General features: G+C 32.5%; 3 protein-coding genes across 10 annotated transcripts; all 3 read left to right on the top strand.

Annotated features, from left to right (window-relative positions):
• The first annotated feature begins 1,725 nt into the window (after positions 1-1,725).
• On the top strand, positions 1,726-12,286 carry LOC111293195 (uncharacterized). 8 transcript variants are annotated; one of them, XM_022885976.2, is made up of 24 exons: positions 1,726-2,127; positions 3,457-3,537; positions 3,672-3,771; positions 3,876-3,960; positions 4,120-4,169; positions 4,551-4,630; positions 5,018-5,077; positions 5,477-5,576; positions 5,683-5,760; positions 6,455-6,522; positions 6,660-6,728; positions 6,809-6,886; positions 6,957-7,052; positions 7,639-7,709; positions 7,861-7,938; positions 8,052-8,145; positions 8,296-8,394; positions 9,114-9,328; positions 9,419-9,533; positions 10,375-10,506; positions 10,589-10,696; positions 10,775-10,884; positions 10,967-11,062; positions 11,158-12,286. In XM_022885976.2, the coding sequence occupies exons 1-24, from the start codon at positions 2,083-2,085 to the stop codon at positions 11,681-11,683; spliced, it is 2,634 nt and encodes an 877-aa protein (XP_022741711.2). In that variant the 5' UTR covers positions 1,726-2,082; the 3' UTR covers positions 11,684-12,286. The 8 variants fall into 8 exon arrangements, with proteins under 8 accessions (XP_022741711.2, XP_089601199.1, XP_022741720.2 ...); XM_089745073.1 differs by lacking the exon at positions 7,861-7,938; XM_022885985.2 differs by lacking the exon at positions 5,018-5,077.
• Positions 12,287-13,598: 1,312 nt separating this feature from the next.
• On the top strand, positions 13,599-15,388 carry LOC111293188 (uncharacterized). The gene is made up of 2 exons (XM_022885967.2): positions 13,599-13,732; positions 14,280-15,388. The coding sequence occupies exon 2, from the start codon at positions 14,280-14,282 to the stop codon at positions 15,051-15,053; it is 774 nt and encodes a 257-aa protein (XP_022741702.1). The 5' UTR covers positions 13,599-13,732; the 3' UTR covers positions 15,054-15,388.
• Positions 15,389-16,083: 695 nt separating this feature from the next.
• Positions 16,084-18,099, top strand: LOC111298590 (DNA-directed RNA polymerases II, IV and V subunit 9A). The gene is made up of 4 exons (XM_022893318.2): positions 16,084-16,248; positions 16,430-16,505; positions 16,982-17,140; positions 17,898-18,099. The coding sequence occupies exons 1-4, from the start codon at positions 16,220-16,222 to the stop codon at positions 17,976-17,978; spliced, it is 345 nt and encodes a 114-aa protein (XP_022749053.1). The 5' UTR covers positions 16,084-16,219; the 3' UTR covers positions 17,979-18,099.
• The last annotated feature ends 103 nt before the right edge of the window (positions 18,100-18,202 follow it).

An 18,202-nucleotide genomic window follows, 5' to 3' on the forward strand; every position in this document is an offset into this window, starting at 1 on the left:
ATCTCTTTTTTTATCTAAAATTTGACATAATTCAAAATTTAATTTAAAAAAATTTTAATCTTATAAAATTAAATTGAATCAAAACCTTATAAATATGAGTTAAATTATTAGCCCGAGTAAAAATTCGTCTAATTTGATCTGTAATGAACTTTATTTTACTATCTTTTAAAAGCTTTCGAACTTTATTAAAATTTTACTACTTGTGGATGTGGCAGGACCGATTGTGTATCGCTTTAATTTTTAATTTATTTTAATTATTTTAAAAAAATTGTGAGGGAGTGCACTCTTATTATCATCATAAAAATAATTCTAGATCAAATCTGACGTATTAAAAATGGAAAGAAAAAAAGGCGAAATACTAAAAAAACTGGAGAAATTGTTGATCTGAATGTCCATTTAGGATAGTCCCAAGTGGGTTGGGTTGCAGACTTGCGGTTAATATTGAAAGGGATTCCTCAATTATTGATGATGATTTGTCAGTTGTCCCTCCCACGCTAAGTCGTAACTGTACCATTCATTCACTTCTGTACAATTGACCAGTGACGAGTCCAATGAAAGGCGACAAAGCACTGTTAGCCTCTGCTACTGGTTTGAAATTCCAAAGATCCACCTTTCCCCCATCATTTTACCGGTGTACCGTACCTAATTCACCTAATCAAACCAGTCCACCTGGCAAACCTGACTTAAGCACGTGACATTACTAGACCTACCTACGAAATGATTGCTTCATTTATGCTGTGTTCTACGTGTCAAATCAGTATTGGGTAAGGAAAAAACCGTGTTAAGGGAATCTCTGTGCGTATTTTTTCATTAGAGGGCCGCAAAAAAGGCGTTGAGTAGAGACTCGAAGGTGAAACGGCGAAACCGTAATTAAAAAGAAACCAAGCCCAATTGTAAAATCACATTTCTTAGTAATTTTTTTTAAATGACTACTTCTATTTGCACCCATTTTTTTTAATACATCTCAACTTTTTAAATTTTAATAAAATTACTTAAATATTTTTTAATTAATTATCTTTTTATCTGTTATACTTTTTTTTGATAAAAAATCTTGAATTTTGAAGGATTTAAAAATTTTTTAAATATTTTTTCAAGAAACTTTTGAAAAATTTTAAAAATCCATTTTTAGAAGTTTTAAGTCACATCCAAATATTTTAATATAAAATTTTATAAAATTAAATATAAAATCAAACAAAAAAAAAGCAAATGATTTGCTTTTAATTTTATATTTTTTAACTGCAAATTGGTAATTTTTTTTAATTTAATTTTATTGAAACTTAAATTTTTTTTAAGTTTTTGATTGAGAAGATAAAGAGAAAATATGATGTAAGAGAAAGAGAGATAAGATATTTAGATTTTTAATAGATTATGTTTTATGCATGAGATATATTTAATAAAAAAAATAAATGTTACAAATAAAATGATATATTAAATAATTGTTGGATACAAAAGGCAACACTTTTTTTTAGATAATTGAAATCGCATTTCTTACATTAGTTTGAGTATAATATATCAGTTTTTCTTAATTTTTTTTTTATCTGAAATTTTTGGTGTTTAATAATTGCTTTGGATATTCATTAATTCAAAATTAAATCGAATTAAATTTCATAAAAAATAAATTTTTTTAAATTTATTCTTTTATTCATAAAATTTAAAATCAAAATTATATTTTAAAAAAATCAAAATTTTCTCGCTTAAATTATATTTTTCTCTTTACTTTCATTTATCGAAGGTCGGGGGGAGGGACAGGCACTTGCGCAGAAAATAAAAAAGATAAAAAGGAAAGAGAGAGAGAGAGGACAGAACAGAGAGAGAGAGAGAGAGAGAGAGAGAAACGAAGGTTTTATTCAGCTTCGTTAATGGCGGTTAGGGTTTTCTATTGATCCCCTCCCAAAGGAACCTTAATCTCTCCCACCTAATATTTTAAGAGCCCGCTCTTTCTCTCTCTTCTCGTTTCCCAAAAACCCTATTTCGAGGTTTCCCCTCAATCTCTCAATTTTAACTTCGATTTTTTTATCTCTACGATTCCTCGTGGTTATTTGGGATTCGAAAATTTTTGAAACCGAAGAGCGACAAGCTTGGATGGGCGCTCAAGAGAAATCTCCAGGCAACGCCAATTCGATTCAGGTTCATCTCTTTTTGTTTTATGGAAGCCTTGTTTGGGCCCTAGAATCGTTCTTATATTTGTTTGTTCACTTCCAGGATGAGTTAATTTTTAATTTTGACTTTTGTTATTTTTATCATCGAAGAGTGATGGGAATTTACAGAGGAAGTGAAGTTCTTAGCTTTAAATTAATTTAAAATTATTTTTGGCTTTGTTGTTAAAGGTGCGATTCTTTTTTTTTTCTTGTTCCATAGTGTTATTAGTTAAACTTGACTTAGGGTTTGGTTTGTAGTATGTGGTGAATTGAAATTAGCTTTAAGTGGGATGCCATATAATGCTTTTCTTGGACGGTTAGAGAAATTGGTTTAGAGTTAGCATTTTTTTTTTTTTGGTTCGGGTGTTTATGATAAGTTATGATTCATTCGAAGTACGAGTCTACTTTTGTTGACGTTAAAGGAACATAATACTATACTGTATGAAATGTTAACTTTGAAATGAGTTGTTAGTCATTACACCTGATATCATGCTTATTTTGGTTAGGGTGCTAGTTAACTGGGATTCTAGCCTGTTTTGCAGTATTAACATTGTAGATTAGATGGTTCCTTTTTTTTATTTTTCTGTTGGGAGAAAAATATTCCCTCTACAGATAGAATAATTTTAGTGTCAGATTTGAAGATGTTATAGTGTCAATAGTTCGTAAATTTAGAAAGCCTACATTGATTTACTGCCTTACTGGCATGTGTTGCTGAAATGGCTAAAATGCATGTTCATGAACCCTATTTAAGTGATGTTTCCATGAAGTCATCATTAGTAACATGCAACTTATATTCTTAATTTAATCGTTTCATTGCTCTTCAAATTGTTTTTTTTTATATGCCATGTACATTTTTATCCAAAGAGGCCTTGGAAGTATGATCTTAGTAGCATTTGCTAGAAATGTATGAATTATGGTAAGGGTGTTGTTCTGGATGACATATCAAATCTAGGTCACAGAGTAGCATCATTGATAGAAACATCTTGGGTTGGAAATATGAAACTTATAGATAGTTAAATGTGATGATGTTACCAGGTTATGGATCTATGTTGAAATCTTTAATTAGTTGAGAAATTTGAGTAAGCTTCTATTTACTTGTTATCTTACCTGCTCAATATTCAATTATCACAAGGGGGGAGCGAGAGGGAGGGAGAGAGAGAGAGAGAGAGATAGAGAGAGAAAGAGAGATAATAAAAGTTATTTCTTGTTGTCAGTCAGTTTGTGTTGTTTATTTCTTTGAATGTTGCATGAGTTTCGGGAATGCTATTTAACTCTTCTCTCCCTTTTTTTGGGTCATATTATTTACATATAAATTCAGCGAGTAAAGGTCTATCGTTTGAATGATGATGGTAAATGGGATGACCAAGGAACTGGGCATGTCACTGTTGATTATTTGGAGGTCTGTTCAAGCTTTAAGTTGATTTTTTAGTTGTCTGTTTCAATCTGATATACTGGATTCAGTTTTTTGAAAATAATTTTTTAAAGATGAAAGCATGTTCTTTCTTTTAAATGAATGCATATGTTATAATTCAGAGATCAGAAGAGCTGGCTTTGTTTGTTTTTGATGAAGAAGACAATGAGACATTGCTTTTGCACCGCATCAGCCCTGGTGGCATTTACAGAAAGCAAGAAGGTATTCTGCTTCCTTTGCCAATAGCAAATGTGATGTTTTTAACTGGATTTTCGTCATTTGTGAAAACTTCAATTTGAATGAATTATATATGCATTTATCTTCAGATACAATCATATCGTGGAGAGACTCAGAATATTCTACAGAGTTAGCACTTAGTTTTCAAGAGAACACAGGATGCTCTTACATATGGTAATTAATGTTTATAAATTGTTTCATGTTTTTTGGTTATTCTTCATTGGATTTTTTAATTCAATTTTTATATCCCCTCTTCTTATTGTTCTCTCCATTGGAACTTTTTGACATCAACCTTTCTACTGCCCTCTACTTATCCTTTTTATTCTACCACAGGGACCACATATGTAATGTGCAAAGAAATATGCATTTCAGTTCTCTTAACAGTAAGTATATTTTAAATCCATTTTAAGTTATTAATTCTTATCCCTCAAGTTAATCAAACATTGGATCCTTGTAAATGGCTTAACTTGCGTATTGGCTCTTGTCCAAACAGAGACTAAAGTTCCAGGAAACTAGAAATTTGTAAGCAATTCTTTTGGTTAATCAAATAATGTATTTGTCTTCTACCTTAGACAGTAAGAAGATCTTAGTTAATGGGCTTTATTTGTTGAGTGGCCATCTCTTTTGCTTTTGATTTCCAGATGATTATTTGCTTCAGACGTGTGTTCAATGCTTTTTTTTATTAGACTTCATATCAAATTTATCATTGTGCAATTTTGAAATACCATCATGAATAATGACTGTCTCATATATGATTACTGCAGATGAGACATTTCACACGATGAATAGTGAGTTGAGGGAGTTTCCAGCTGTGGAGCTTTCCACCCTTCCCATAATCCTCAAGGTTCTAATGAATGATCAGTCCTCTTGATTGCATTCTATTTAGGTTTATATTTTTTGTTTGCTTTAATTTTTGGACTTTTTTCTTTTCAAAGGTATTGGATATGATTACTCATAATGCTTTTCTTCCTCATTTTTCCTGTTTTGTTTTATAAAGTTTAAGGTATTTTTTATGCGCCTCTGGTTTCTTGATCACCTGTATTTGAGCTTATTTTATAATTAAATGTAGAGTATGTTGACTATTTTCTTTCCCTTTGGGATAGTTTCTTTTAGAGTCCCTATGTTTTCTGCCCTGCTTATTTTGCTTGTAAAGCTTCTTCAAGTCTAGTCTGCTCTGGCATGCCTGTTAATTATACGATTATTTATTAAGTTGATAAATTTTCTGCTGCAGACTGTGACTGAGAATGGCCTTGCTGATCAGATGCGGCTGACAGAATTTATATTAAATGATGTATGCTTCTTTCAAAAATTGTTCTTGCTTACATTTCATTTTGTTAATTTCTTCTATATGTATATTCTGTAATTAGCTTCCGCTCATTTATCTATTGTTAATGTTGGTATTTATGTCATATTGTGGCAGTGTTGTGAATTGAGTAATTTGGTTTTCCTCTAGTTTCTCAACTTTCTGAGATTGTCACCTCGTTGATCTTTTATGTCATATGGAGAGAGATTAGACATCTTTCTTGGTTCTTTTTATATTTTCCCTATGATGTCATGTCTTTATCTTTTGTTTCTTGGTTTTTTATTATTTCTTTTCCAACTTTATAGTTAAATATCTTTGTCTGGATATTCCATCCATGCTAGTTTAAATATTTTAGACCTGCTGAATTGAGTTTTGATCTTGATGCAGCAAGATTTCTTCCAGAAGCTGATGGAGCTATTCAGAATCTGTGAAGACTTGGAAAATATAGATGGTCTTCACATGATATTCAAAATAATCAAGGGGATAAGTTAGTATTCTTTCTCACTTGAATGCTCTTATTTCGTAGTTAATACATGCTTCTAGTTTACAGGTGATTCGTGGATCTGTGATTTATGTTATTGGTTGTTTTACAGTTTTGCTCAATAGTCCTCAAGTTTTCGAGAAAATATTTGGGGATGAATTAATCATGGATATTATTGGTTCCCTTGAATGTAAGTTCTTTCACTTTTTGTTCGCAGACTTATTATTCATTAGTGACTATTGTTGGATCAAATTAATTGTTTAATTTGCAAATTTTCTTATATAACTATTTGGATGCAGGCTTCTAGTTGTAGACTCATGTACAATCCTTTTTTATGCTAACAACCTTGTTATATTTTGGGGCTTTTTGAAAGTTCCTATGTTTTGTGTTTCTTTGCTTACTCTTTTCAAGTTTTAATGATATCTGTGGTTGTTTATGTTGCTATTCCCTTAGTTCAACTTCTAAATTGCAACTTAATAATCCAAAACTAGAGTGTTAGCTTCTACATAATAACCTCATATCTAAAACTTGCACAGAATTGCCAGTCACAACTTTTATGCAGTTATGATGTGAAATTTTACGTCATTATTGAGGAATACATTTCAGTTTTTGCAAGTGATTGATGGTGGAACAATTTTTCATTGTTCATCAGGTTGAAGTTGTTTGAAGCTGGTTTTATTTTTCTGTTTATTGCTTTAACATTGGTTATTTTTCTGAGGTGCATGTTGTGTTGCCATTCAGTATCAGATTCGCTCTACGCTGTTCAATTCTGGATTTTCTGCTTATTCCTCATATGATATTTTTGTCTGCATGCCCCAGAATTGACTATTTGCTTGATAGTTTATATCATGTTTTGGTAAGACAGTTTCTTCTTTGGTTTGCAGATGATCCTGATGTTCCTCAGGTGCAACACTATCGGAATTTTCTGAAAGAACATGTTGTTTTTAAGGAGGTAATATATTCTTAAGTGGCTCTTACTGCTTACGATGGAGGTGTAGACGTGGGACTAGGAGTTTAGATCAGGGGAAAGAAAATTAAGGAGCTTTATCTGTAAAAAAGAGTTCATTTCATGATATTTGTTTTTTACAGGCCATTCCAATTAAAAATCCTATGGTCCTCTCAAAGATACACCAGACATACCGAGTTGGTTATCTGAAGGTATGCATCATAAATGCTTAACTTATGAGCCTACTCTTGCCTTTAGTTGTGTAATTCTTGCTTTTTATTGGTTCTCTCAGGATGTTGTTTTGGCAAGGGTATTGGATGAGGCCACAGTTGGCAGTCTCAGTTCTATAGTTCATTCAAATAATGCTACTGTAAGATTTTTATTGTTGTTAAATATATTAGGCCTTTTTCTTTTGCATTAATTGTGGTATTTTGTTGTAGGTTATTTCTTTATTGAAGGATGACAGCACCTTTATTCAGGAACTGTTTTCAAGGTTGAGATCACCCACCGCATCTGCTGAATCTAAGAAAAATTTGGTAATTGTTGACATTGAAGTGAAGTTTTATTGTTTATTTTTTATTTGGTTACTGCTTCCTTTGCTTTGAAGCTAACTGTTATGAGAAGCAGATCTTTGGAAATGGATCAAACTTTGTTGACTTTCAGTTCGCTTAGCCTTCCTTTGCTTGTAATTTGTCTAAGATGATTGATTTTTGTGTTTTTTTTCTATCCATTTTAGATGTTAGGTTTCTATTAGGTTATGAAAGGTCTTGATTTAGGCAGGTCAAATATATGAACGTTTAGGCCCCAACTTTCAGTTCACTTAGTTCTCCTTTGGTTGTAATTTGTCTAATATGATTGATATTTGTAATTTTCTTTTATCTATTGGAGATGTTAGATTTTTATTAAGGTTATCATTTAGATGTAGTCTAATATATGAATGTTTAGGCCCTAGAAAATATATTTATTTCTTTCCTGCGTTAAGGTTCTTTCTTACTACCAGTGGCATGTCCCATGTCTTTCTGGAATATATGTTATTGGTGGCTCTTTTCATGGGTTTAAGCTCTATGGTTTATTCCATATAATTTTTGTATGCATTAATCCTGTCTGCTTATTTTTTAACAGGTATATTTCCTGCACGAATTTTGTAGTTTAAGCAAGAGCCTGCAGATGGTGCAGCAGCTTCGACTATTTAGGTATGCTTTTCTACAAGTTAGATCTGTGGTATTAATGTTTTTGTCATGTTGCTATCTTGGCTCTGGAAGCTACCACTTCTCCTGAATATCTTTTAAACAATTAAATTTTTATATCTTTTGGTTGAAGTGTCCATTTTTTCAATCATTTTAGGGATCTTATGAATGAAGGTATCTTTGACATTATCACTGATGCTCTGCAAAGTCAAGATAAAAAGCTTGTACTCGCTGGGTAATGGTGGCATGTTTAGTATCACTCTTTAATATATTTCTTTCCTTCTTGCTTTGCGTGTTTACTTTTCGTAATTATCGGTTCTTAACAATAGGTCTCTATAATGGATGCAGGACAGACATCCTTATACTGTTTTTGAATCTGGATCCAAACCTTCTGTGCTCTTATGTTGTTCAGCAGGAAGGAATTACACTTTTAGGACTTTTGGTAGGTGTGATTCAATTTTGTTGGTAATATGGTATAATCATTGTTCAGAAACACAAGAATTGGATGAACTTAACAGATCTCCCTCACCATGTATATATGTTTTTGTATCTATGGAGAGAGAATTAGAAGAACTAAGTTGTTCACTTGCAGGTTAAAGGGATGATAACAGATTTTGGGGAGGATATGCACTGCCAGTTTCTTGAAATTCTTCGTACTTTACTGGATTCATTCACATTGTCTGGTGCTCAGGTGCCTACCTTGATACTTGATTTCTATGTGCAAGTTTTATACATTGGTAGATGGGGAATTGTATACTCACGGTCAACCTAAATTCGAAAATAATTGGGGCAGGTTACATGAATCCTTTTCTTCAGTTTAAGGTTAAATGATTTTTGGGTCTAGCTTAACTGCTTTTCCAACCTTTACTTGTCTTAAGTTGCTTTACTGCACGAGAATGTGTTGTTCTTTATTGCAGTTCTGAGAGAAGCCCAGGCTTGTATCAAATTACACTCCAGGCATGGTTCCAGGCATAGAGTTATAATCATTAAATAAGCTGACTATTGACAAAAACTGCGTTGTGTCTGTTCTTTCTTATATGTCTAACTAGCCCAATCAAACTTCGGCAGGCTTATGTTTGATCTGAGAGGTTGTTACCATTTAACTTACTGAGAGATCATGGCAGAAGAATGATTATCATGTGATTTTCATACCTCGTTTTTGTGTTATCTTTACACTTGGAGTCCACAACATTTTTCAGTTTATTTGTGCAGGTGTAAAAATTTTGGATGTTGATTTGTGTTTTATTATATATATCTGCTGATTGTTGGAAAATTTTGTTACTTAAACTTTCACATCAGATTTTATTTTATTTTCTCCATGTTGGTTTGAATACTAGTTTCCATTTTTTTTTTTTAACTAGTTCCAATTCTTTCACGTAAGTGCTTGACCTTGTATTGTTTTTGCTGCAGAGAGATACAATTATTGATATTTTTTATGAGAAGCATTTGGGCCAACTGATTGATGTCATAATATCGTCTTGTTCTGATGAGGCTGGCCAGTCAACCAGTAAATTGGCAAGTAATGTCAGAAGAGTTGAAAGTCAAAATAGCACAAAGCCTGAAACTCTGTCAAACATATGTGAATTGCTGTGCTTTTGTGTTGTGCACCATCCTTATAGAATAAAGTAATCTTTCAGATGCCTGTTGTATGTTCATCTAGAGAATTTCGGCATATTAATCTGAGTTGTTAATTGGCTTTCCTTCATTGTTTGCAGGTGTAATTTTCTTCTTAACAATGTTATAGACAAAGTTTTGTTACTGACACGAAGAAGGGAAAAATACTTGGTAGTTGCTGCTGTTCGCTTTGTTCGCACTATTCTCTCTCGTCATGTGAGTGAATTCAGTTTAAGCTTTAGAAAAAATTAATATGCCATCAGAGTTGAATAGTTTGTGCTCCCCCACGATGACATCTTTAGAATCAGAAATGGCATTCAAGATATAAATAAAATTTGAGCAGAAACTGTTTACTGAAAGATGTCTGACATGGCTTTTGACTGTTGTTAGTTGCATTTGGGGACTTGGGGAATTAGTTTCTCAGTTTAAAGATCCAGATATGTATATGGAGGGCACCATCTATATGTTGCCTGACTCTTCATTTTTCCTAAAGTATCCATGTTGGACACTTATTTGACACCTCAAAGAGGACATAGGCTTGGGGCCTAGAGAATCCGAATATTAAGGACGCATTCCATGTCTGACATACTCTTGAGCATTTGAGCCTGGGCAACAATAGGTACCAGGAATAACATATATTATGGTTTGCTGATAGTTGACAGATTTCCTGCCACTGGCGTTTCTACTGCTGTTGTTTTGGATGGCTAAGTTGTTAAGTATTGAGCTATTATGTTTGTTTGCACTATTGCTACCCAACTAGAAGGGTATAAAATTTTACTGGGGCAGGATGGGCATATTTTGTGTTCTTTCTAAATATTGTTTCCCACTCACTGGGCCTGCTGTACCTGTTTTATATATGTATATAAATATATATATATATATATTTTTTTTTTTTTCATTTTTGTTCACCTGCAATTTCTAAGAGTGTGGTTTTTCCATATTATAACGTTATGCTTCTTTTTATTCTTGCCAATTAGCACTTTTCTGGCTGGTAAATATATTTGATAAGTTGATTGAGGCATGTTTTAACTAGTTAAATTAAGCTGTCATTTTGCAGGATGAACATCTGATAAATCATGTTGTGAAGAACAACCTTCTTAAATCAGTTGTAGATGCTTTTGTTGCTAATGGACATCGATACAATTTGCTGAACTCCTCAATCTTAGAACTTTTTGAATATATCCGCAAGGTGCATATTGTTTCCTCTCTATATTTGGATCTTTGACATATCTGGAAGATTCTGTCTGCTAATAACTTTTTGTTTCATGCAGGAAAACCTGAAATTATTGGTTAAATATATAGTTGATTCATTTTGGAATCAGTTGGTTATGTTCGAGTCATTGGCATCTATTCACTCTTTGAAAGTTAAACATGAGCAGGTATTCCAGTTCCTGACCAATTATAGACCTGAAATTTTTAGATCTAGAACTTCTTCGATGTGAATGGTCTGTTTGCAGTGCTTGGAAAATTGTGGAACAAAAACGAATATTAGTGCAGTGGACCCAAGAAAACGAATAGATGAGCGTGCTTTGGAGAAAGAAGAGGAAGACTATTTCGATGAGGACAGGTATACTTTCATCAACAGATTAGTTGACACTTTTCCTCTAAACCATTTCCTCTGTAGTGATTGAATGTGGATGCATAAGCAGTGATGAAGACAATACAACATCTGGATCTCATACTCAGAAAGTACAATCTCAGCCTGTTTTATCCAATGGAGTTGCTGTGAGCTACACATCATTAAGGTGTTTTAGTGATCTCATCTAGATGATTGATTAGTGACAATGTTTTACACTGTCGTTTCGGTTCATAATTTATATTGCTCATTTTAATTTTGTAGCCCAAGATCTGGCAGACTAGTTGACTATGATGATGATGAGGCTGATGAAGACTACAGACCACCTCCCAGGACAAAGAGTGAAACCTCGGAGGAGAATGAAGGAACCATCGAGTCCCTTGGCTTGAAGCGTAAGTTGACTGCTAAGGAAAAGGAGCCTAAGCTGGCTAAGAAGCAGCGTTTGGGTAAAAGCTCTAGATCAAGAGATAGTGTATTTGCCGCTTTGTGTTCAACACTAAGCCAGGCAGTGCTGCCTAGTAAGAAAACTGCAAACGTAATGCATTTATCTACTCAATCAGCTGAGGGAAACAAAGGCGTAGGCGAGGAAAATAATCTAGAGAAGGAATCTGGCAGTCCCAGAAGTTCTGATAACAATAGTTTAGAAGATGACAACCATAGAGAGAAGGAACCTCCTAAAAACTGTTCAGATTGCTTGCATATACCGTCAGACAACAGACAAATAAGTGGAGAGGACTGTCCATTGATACCGCCAACATCCTCGCCTGAAATGGCTGTAAATGGATCTTAACTTATTTGGGCGGGGGAACATGTATTCTTGTTTGTTTTATTCGACTCAAGGATGTGCTTGGTGACTAAAACAGCCTTGCGAAACCAAAGAAAAAGTGGAGTACAAAGTCAGGAAGTGGATGAGCATGAAACTGTGTCTTGCTTGTTGGAGGGGATGATCCCGTATGTTGCATCGGAGGGCTGGAAGAAATGTACTTAAAATGATGCAGCCCCGTCAGTCTACCAGGCCTTTCTGATGCTTTGAGCCTTGAGCCGCCCCAATTGTTGCTTCTGTAAAACATTTCCTTTTTGTCTAATTTTTTCCCCTCTTTTTTTTTTTGATCTATTCTTGTCCTAATTTGGCTTTATGAACCAACTGATAGAATGGGCACTAATATTTGCCCTGCATAGCATGGTGTCCCTTTGTTGAGTTTTGTGGTGGGTGTGGCTGTTATAGAGGGAGGGGAGAGGTTTAGGAATGATGGTGAGAAGTCCCAAATTTTCTTAATTGTAGCTGAGACCACTTGTAAATTTAGAACTGGCTGTTACGCAAACTTCACTATTGAAGGGCTTTGTTTTTGTTTTCTTTCATTAAATCAGCAAAAAGCCAAAATTTATTACCAAATTCATGTCTATTTTTGCTAGTTCAAACTTCATTCTCTACTTTGTTTTTGCTCTAATTTCAAATACGTTGCCTTGGTTATATATCTTAATTCATATTAATCTTCTTTCAAAAAAAAAAGTTGATAATAGTATATATTTGTATGTTTTTATTATGTAAAATATTGAAATTTGTATATTCGTATTATGTTTTATATAAAAATTATATATTATAATTTGTATCGATACAAAAATATAAAATATATATTTTTTATTTTATTAAATTTATGTATTATTATTATTAAAATTTTAAATTATATTATTTTTATGTTTTTAATTTATATCGTATTTTAAATTGTCCCTTATTCCAAATTTGATCCAATAGCCCTTCTTTTTTTTTTTGGCCTTCCAATTTGTGCACCTTTTCTTGTTACGAGGGTAGCTTAAATTAATATTTTTTCAAATCTTATTTATCTTTTAATATTTTTTACACTGTGGGGAGCCCATATTATTAGTAATATAAATTTTACTAATTTTATTGATAGTTTAAATTTTAAAATATTTTTTTGTTTATCTACATGCATCTAATAAGAATTTTAAATTCTAATAAAATATTGTCATTAAAAAAATCATTTGATTAATATGATTAATCATGTAAGTAAGAATTTTAATTAAATATAAGCATAATACATATTTTAATTCAAAATTTTTTTAATATGTGAATTTCAATTATGTATTTATATATGCAATTATATGTTTGATATAAAATTATTATTTAAAAATAAGTGAAAAGGCAAAGATTCTATTTATATCTCTTTTTTTATTATTCTATACCCTCTACTATTAAATACATATCAAATTCAAAATTAAATTTTTTTTTTTTACTAAATATAACTCACCTCTCATTTTTTAATTTTTCCTTCCTACCCTTTTATTCCCTAATTCTCCATTTTCTCTCCTCACCTTTAATTAAAAAAAATATAAATTCATCAAATTAAATCCAAATCACTTATGTTTTTAAGTTTTACAATGCTTAAAGATAAGATTTTGAGTTAATTTTCAATTAATTTGGTTAAAATTTGATTAAAATACATGTTAATATAAATTAAAATTTACGATAAATTTTTGGTGAAATTGAGAAATCGATTTCAAAATTTTAGTTTTAGTTTTAATTTTAAAAATTTAAGATTTAAGGTATAAAAGGGGAAAAAAGAAAAAAGAAAATGAGAAACAATAACAAATAGATGTATAAGATACTAAAGATATTTTTGTCATTTATTGAAGTTTAAAATTGATATTTATTATATGAATAATTTTTTTTAAAAAAAATTTATGGTGTATTTAAAAACCTCCGAAATATAAATCTTGTAAAATGAAAAAGACGAAAAGGCCATCTCTCATATAAATAAAAGTATAAAATTTCCTCTCCGCCTTTAATTTGTACCTTCTTCCCCGACGCGAAGAAGTCCTGGTACGCGTTAATTCTCTACTCCTCTTGATTTTTAATATTTAGGGTTTTGTTTTCATTGATGGTCAGATTCTTGAACTTTTATCTAAAAGAATTGTCAATTTAGGGTTTAATACGAAGGAATCGAAGATTTTATTCAACCTTCGTGTTTAGGAGTTAGGGTTTTGCAGTTGTTGTTGTTGTTGTTGTTAACTTTTCATTGTTTTGAAGAAAATTTGTTTCTTTAGCTATGATTTCTTGGTTGTTAATTGGTAGATTATGTAAAATTGTGCTTTCTTTTTGCCCTAGTTCTTTGCTGATCTTTGAATTTCATTTTACTTTTTCATATATAAATTTGTAGGTAAATATTGAGATGTTGTTCTAAAAAATAGATTTTTTCTTAATTTGTTTTTGAAGGAAGAAAAATAGTCTTCATCCAAATGAAATGACCTAACTGGAGGATTTGGGTTGAATTGAATTGTTTTTATTTCAAGATTGGCTAATCTATATATATATATATATATATATATATATATCTGCATAACCTGGTTTATTTGTTGGCATCTAACAGATGTCGAGTAAGAAAGAAGAAAAAGCTCAGGCTGCAGCTGAAAGAATCAAGGCTGCAGCATTGAGTGCTGCGAAAGGCCTCAGTCGTGCTCAGGCTGAAAGGGCGGCAGCTGCTGCAGCCCGAAATGTTAATGCTTATGGGCAGAAGGAAGAAGGACCTAGCAGATGGCAGGAGAAAAGGGAAGCAAAGAGGCAGATGTATTTGATGAGTACTGAAAAGGCAGTGAGATTAGGTGAAAGGAAAGACAAGACATTAATGTCTACAATGGGTGCTTCACAGTGCCAAAGGTGTTTTCAAACGGAGCATTGGACATATGAATGCAAGAATGAACGGGTCTACATGTCACGACCCTCACGTACCCAGCAGCTTAAGAACCCCAAATTGAGGATGAAGCTTTCAATCTCTTATGATTTGGACAATCCAGATGTCAAGGATGAGAAGGATGACAGCAGGTCTAAGAAAAGCAAGAGGAAGCATCGGTCAGATTCTGGTTCAGGTAGTAATAGTGAGGCTTCAGTTTTTGAGACTGATAGCGGTGCCTCATCTGTTACGGGATCAGATTATTCCTCAGCAGAGAGTAGTACGGATTACAGCTCATCATCTGAGTCTGAGGAAGAAAGGAGGAGGCGCAGGAGGAAGAAGAAGCAGAAGAAGGGGAGGCGCAGAAGGTCCAGCTCATCTTCCGAGTCATCTGATTCAGACTCAGCTTCAGATTCTGATTCTGATGATAGGAGCAGTCGAAGGAAGAGCCGGAGGCATAGCAGAAGACGCTGAAGGAGAGAGGGCGATGCACGTATTGTCTGTTCCATGTTGGACTTGCCAATCTTAACTCCAGAGAATTGTACCATCTCCTTTTACTACTTTGTTGGGTCTGTCCGGTTGTAACTCTGGCGCTTATGGTCTTACACATGCTGGAGATCAAGCCCTTACATTAAGTGTGCTAGATGTTTTCATTCCGTTTTCTTTTCGTTTGGGATGTTTTGTTGCCACATATAATTCAAATTAGTTCCCAGTAGTGGTGCACTACCGAACATGTTCGTGGGTACCTTTTATGAAATGATTGTAGCTGAAGAAAACTTATCGTAAGCTTTTGACTCTTGCATGTGCCATCAGGTTTTCTTTGGGTCTATCGTATTTTTGCATCCAGGATTTCGGGATTGCTCTTCAGCTGTAAGGAGCTAAGGTGTGTATCAAATTGTAGTGATGGAGGCTCGGTTAAATGGGTTGTCATTAAGGATGTAATCGAATTGAAATTGATTTGAAAAAAAATTCGAGTTTAACTTGAAATTTATTATTTAAAATTCAGTTTCAGTTTAATCAAATTTAAATTTTAAATTTTAAATAAAAATTAAATTATTCAAATTTATTAAATTACGTTTGTTTATCAAATAAAAAAATTTTAATATTTATGCTCAATTTTAAATTTAATTATTTGTATTTAAATTCAAATTTAAAGTTTTATATATATAAATAAAATAATAATTTTTTAATTAAAATAATAAAAATATTTGTTAAAATATAAAAATTCAAGTCAAATCTTTAAAAATTTAAATTTGATTCCATTGATAAAATTTCTAATCGATTAATAAATAATTAGATTCAACAATAATTAAATTAAATTTAAATTTTATTTTAATTTAATTTAAATAATTTATAAATATTAATATATTACTAACACTATTAGTTGGTATTATTCACGGTGTATAAAAAGAATCATTGAAGGTGATTAAATTATAAATAAAGCCCCTGACCTACCCATATTAACAAAAAAAAAAAAGCATTTGACCCGGAGAACCTCCAACTAGATTCATTCTCTCAATTTCTGACACCTCAAGTGTAGCAAAGAGGCAAGAGCCCGCCAAAGAAAAGAACCCAAAGGCTGTGTCTTTTATCGTTTCCTGAAAAAAAAAACAAAAACACTCAAAACCTAATCGAACAAGATGAGTACCATGAAATTTTGCCGCGAATGGTTAGCTCTCAGTTCTCTTTAATCCTCCTGCATTCACATTTGTTGCCATTTTTTTATTCCATTTAGTTTTTCGTTTTGTTTTCCTTCCTTTACCTTTTTCTCTTCTTCGATTTTCTTTTTTTGGATTTTTTTCTGCGCTTAAATTTTGATTTTTTATTTATTTTTTGTTTGATTGATGAAGCAACAACATTCTCTACCCAAAAGAAGACAGGGAACAGAAGATTCTCCTCTACGCATGCCGCAACTGCGATCACCAGGTTCTTCTTCTTTCTTTTGTTATAATTTTCTTTTTAATTTTTTCATGGATGAAGAATTAAAATTAAGATTAGGGTGCCCTTTTTTTTTTTTCCTTTTTCTTATACGGGTATGATTTTTTTAAAGTTATTTTTTTAACTCAGGTGTTAACCCCACATAAAACCCTAACCCATTCTTCTGTTTTTTTTTTTTTTTTTTTGCTATTTCTGTCCTATTTTTCTAATTTAGAAAATGGGTTTCTTTTGTTTTTGTGGATTATAGACTCAATAGCAAGGGGTATCCATATTTGTCAAGGTTAGTGGCAATGAACAATGTGGGTTGATTTATTTACCCATAAAAGAATTTCTGGGCATTTGAGGAGGTTCTCAATTTAGGTTTTTGAACGCTTACTTCTTGGTTGCATCTGTTGATATTATCTAACTATAAGTCTTCTTATCTGTTTGATCTTGTTGAGACATTATTATTGTTGTTTATGCAGGAGGTGGCTGAAGACAACTGTGTGTATAGAAATGAGGTTCATCACTCTGCTGGAGAGCGCACTCAAATATTGCAGGATGTGGCTGCTGATCCAACTCTTCCTCGGACTAAATCTGTCATTTGCGCAAATTGTAAACATGGAGAAGCTGTCTTCTTCCAGGTGAACTTCCTATGTACTCAAGTTTTTGTCTATCCATACAGTGGTTTTTGGATAAATCCTCATTATATGGAAGAAATGTGATTCATTACTTGAGAATATGTGTTTTAGAAATTTGAAGAAAATTTTTTGACTGAAAAGATGAGAAATATATGCTTATGCAAGAGAAGTTTGATATAATATTAACTGGAAATGAGCCTTAAACCCAAGAGTGTGTGTGCATGATATCCGGTCTTCTTATAATAATGCATCTTCTATCAAGATTTTTCAAAATATATTGTTAGCATAAAACAATATCGTGGTTGTCAGTTATCAAAAGACTCTGCTTAATCAAAGGGTTTGTGGTTGTCTTCCGGCAAAGGCATATTTGGTTGTGATCTACAATTAATGCACAGTAGGAGCTCTGTTTTTTTCCTTATCCTTCCTTCTTTTATGGCCTACTTTTCTCCATGTTTTCCCCCACATAGCATTTGGGGTGAGCCATGCATAAGTGGCGTGAGGCTTAGCTAGAATGTAGGCCATAATCAACTTCACTTCAACATGTTTCCAGATTTCGTCCTTTACACCCTATCTTATAAATGGATTTACAGCCTAATTGTTTCTTCTATGCCCCCCTTTTTCTTCATGAAAATTTATTTTTAGTTGATTGACGTGTTTTCAAAAAATGATTTTGCAGTTAGCTAGAGTTTTGTTTGAATGATCTTTTGATGCAAGAGTAGTGATCATGCTTCTTCTAATGCAACAAGTTTTTCTTGTTCAGGCAACTGCTAGAGGGGAGGAAGGTATGACCCTGTTTTTTGTCTGCTGTAATCCAAACTGTGGACATAGGTGGAGAGATTGAGATCTAGTCTACCTCATAACTTGATGCCACTGCTGAACAATGTAATGTTTGTTTTCTCAAAGCTATGTTTTACCAACGACTTTTATGTTAATGTAATATTAATGAGCTTGCGGTGCTTCTCTGTTTAAGTTTTTATTTAGTATTTTAATTACAAGTAGATCTTACAATTTTGTGTAAAACATGAAAATTATAAAATCACAATTTATATTGACTCGTCGAATACA

This window comes from Durio zibethinus, chromosome 16, assembly GCF_047325235.1.
Source record: "Durio zibethinus cultivar Kanyao isolate XHJ-2024 chromosome 16, ASM4732523v1, whole genome shotgun sequence".
NCBI lineage: Eukaryota > Viridiplantae > Streptophyta > Magnoliopsida > Malvales > Malvaceae > Durio > Durio zibethinus.

Excerpts from the sequence above, each read along its gene's own strand:
- LOC111293195 (XM_022885976.2), top strand. The coding sequence starts at position 2,083 with ATGGGCGCTCAAGAGAAATCTCCAGGCAACGCCAATTCGATTCAG. Across the intron at positions 3,772-3,875 it reads CATTTACAGAAAGCAAGAAG|ATACAATCATATCGTGGAGA; the intron begins GTATTCTGCTTC and ends ATTTATCTTCAG. Across the intron at positions 7,053-7,638 it reads CTGAATCTAAGAAAAATTTG|GTATATTTCCTGCACGAATT; the intron begins GTAATTGTTGAC and ends ATTTTTTAACAG.
- LOC111293188 (XM_022885967.2), top strand. The coding sequence starts at position 14,280 with ATGTCGAGTAAGAAAGAAGAAAAAGCTCAGGCTGCAGCTGAAAGAATC.
- LOC111298590 (XM_022893318.2), top strand. The coding sequence starts at position 16,220 with ATGAGTACCATGAAATTTTGCCGCGAATG. Across the intron at positions 16,249-16,429 it reads ATGAAATTTTGCCGCGAATG|CAACAACATTCTCTACCCAA; the intron begins GTTAGCTCTCAG and ends TGATTGATGAAG. Across the intron at positions 17,141-17,897 it reads GAGAAGCTGTCTTCTTCCAG|GCAACTGCTAGAGGGGAGGA; the intron begins GTGAACTTCCTA and ends TTTCTTGTTCAG.